Genomic DNA, 1,864 nt, shown 5'->3' with positions numbered 1-1,864 from the left:
TTTTCTGGGGGGGGGGGGGGGGGTCTCGGAAGGCGCCTCGGAGGGCCTCGGAGGCGCCTCGGAAGCGGACGTGTCTCGGAGGTGTCTCGGAGGCGTCTCGGAAGTGTCGCCGCCTGCGGAGTGACGTGGTGGTCGACGGAGGCGCGCGCCGCCTCCACCTCCTTGAGTGCGGCGAGCAGCTGCTTCGCCGACCCGCCCGCCGGCAGCAGCTTGCCCGCCGCCGGCAGCATTGCGGGCGGCGGCGGCGCCTTTTGCGCCTCGTGCAGACTCTTGAAGGTGACTGCCGAGCGGAGAGACGGCGCACCGCCTGCAGGCAGCGAGGGTGAGGGACGGCTCTCGGACGGCTCTCGGGCAGGTCTCGGGCAGGTCTGGGAAGAGGACGGCTCTAGGAGCGCGCTCGCCCTCTGCGCGCGAGAGGAAGGGGCGGAAGAGGTGCGCGACCGGGTCCATCGAGTTCACAAAGTTGAAGAAGGCACGGCACGGCATCTCCGTCGGCGGCGCAGCCTCGGCCGCGTCTGCCGCCTGCACCGCCGTCACCTGCTTGCGGGCGACGAAGAAGAGCGGCGCGGGAGAGCCGCAGACGTACACGTTCGTCACCGGGAAGGGGAAGGTCGGGTAGCGCACGCCGTGCCAGCACTTGCCTTGGTGCATGAGCATGTCGCTCACGATGAGCGAGCCGAGGGAGTGGCCGAAGAGGTGCACCTATCGGTCAAGTGAGGGGAGCTGTCTTCATCGCTCACACGAGCGGCCGAGCGCGAGTGAGCGAGGCGGGTGCACCGAGCCGCACCAGCCGGGCCGCTCGCGGCAGAGCGCACTCCACCGCTTCTGGATCCGGTCGGCCACGGTGTCGACGATCAGCTGCGCGTGCGCGACCGACGTGTAGTAGAGCACGTCCATCACATTGTCACGCGTGAAGGAGCGCAGCCCGGTCACGCCGGGCGGGCAGACGGCGTTGACGAGCGCGTCGGAGCCGCTCTCTCCGCCAGAGCTGACGTCTCCGTCCGCGCGCAGCGCCGAGTGCCACTCGACCGAAGAGACGAGCAGCGACAGCGGCGCGTGCGTCAGGCGTGACGAGGCGAGGGAGGCGAGCAGCTCGCGAAACTCGTGGTTGCCTCCGACGCCGCCCTCGGACCCGTCCCATGACACCACCTTGTCGTCGAAAAAGTCCTGGTGCTCGCCGATCCCGTGCACGAGAAAGAGCAGGTGCTGGCACAGCCCGGCGCCGCTCGCCTCGCCGCCCGCCGCCGCCGCCGCCGGTGTCGCCGTGGCGGTGCGGCTCTGAGGGGGTGCGGTGAGCTCGCCAAAGACATTGTCGCGCAGAGAGTGGGTCGAGACGACGGTGCTGGCCGAGGCGCCAAAGAGAGCGTCGACGAGAGGAGCCGCTGCCACCGAAGGGGCCGCGGCGGGCTCGGCTGGGCGGGCAAACAGGTCATCCACGAGATCCTTTGTGGAGTCCTGCATGGCGGTGGGTCGTTGATGTTGGTGTGGTCGGTGTTGATGTTGGTAGGTCTATTGTCCTCGTATTGGTTCGCTCGGCCCGGTCTTGTCGGAGAGTTGGTTCGGGCTCCGTGGCGGTGAACCTTCTTTTCTAGACCGGAGGATTGAGAGCAGCCTCGCTCTCAATCCTAGAAGTCGAAGGATTGTGAGCAGCACTCCTCGCAATCGTAGCATCTCTGTGCGATTGCTAGCACCCACGCTCGCAATCCTACATCTTCTAGGACTAAGAGCAGCTCCGCTCCCAAGGTGACTGGTGACGCCTACGACTACTACCAGCGCGCTCGCAATCCGAGCAAAGTCTAGGATTGCGAGCAGCACTGCTCGCAATCCTAGCAACATGCCTCCGATTTCGAGCAGTAGCGCTATC

The 1,864-nt window shown here is 67.0% G+C and overlaps 1 protein-coding gene across 1 annotated transcript in view; it reads right to left on the bottom strand.

Annotated features, from left to right (window-relative positions):
• The window catches only part of EMIHUDRAFT_95460 (hypothetical protein), a gene marked incomplete at both ends in the record, with an annotated part of 3,730 nt that extends 2,269 nt beyond the window's left edge, over nucleotides 1–1,461 (bottom strand). The window contains 3 exons of the mRNA XM_005775212.1: nucleotides 159–307; nucleotides 477–702; nucleotides 778–1,461. Coding sequence (XP_005775269.1) covers nucleotides 159–307; nucleotides 477–702; nucleotides 778–1,461 — 1,059 coding nt within the window. The remainder of the gene's footprint in view (nucleotides 1–158; nucleotides 308–476; nucleotides 703–777) is intronic.
• Between the last annotated feature and the right edge of the window lie 403 nt (nucleotides 1,462–1,864).

The sequence above is a fragment of the Emiliania huxleyi genome (genome assembly GCF_000372725.1).
Source record: "Emiliania huxleyi CCMP1516 unplaced genomic scaffold EMIHUscaffold_3, whole genome shotgun sequence".
NCBI classification, from domain to species: Eukaryota; Haptophyta; order Isochrysidales; family Noelaerhabdaceae; genus Emiliania; species Emiliania huxleyi.
This window is presented reverse-complemented; position numbering and strand designations above follow the sequence as displayed.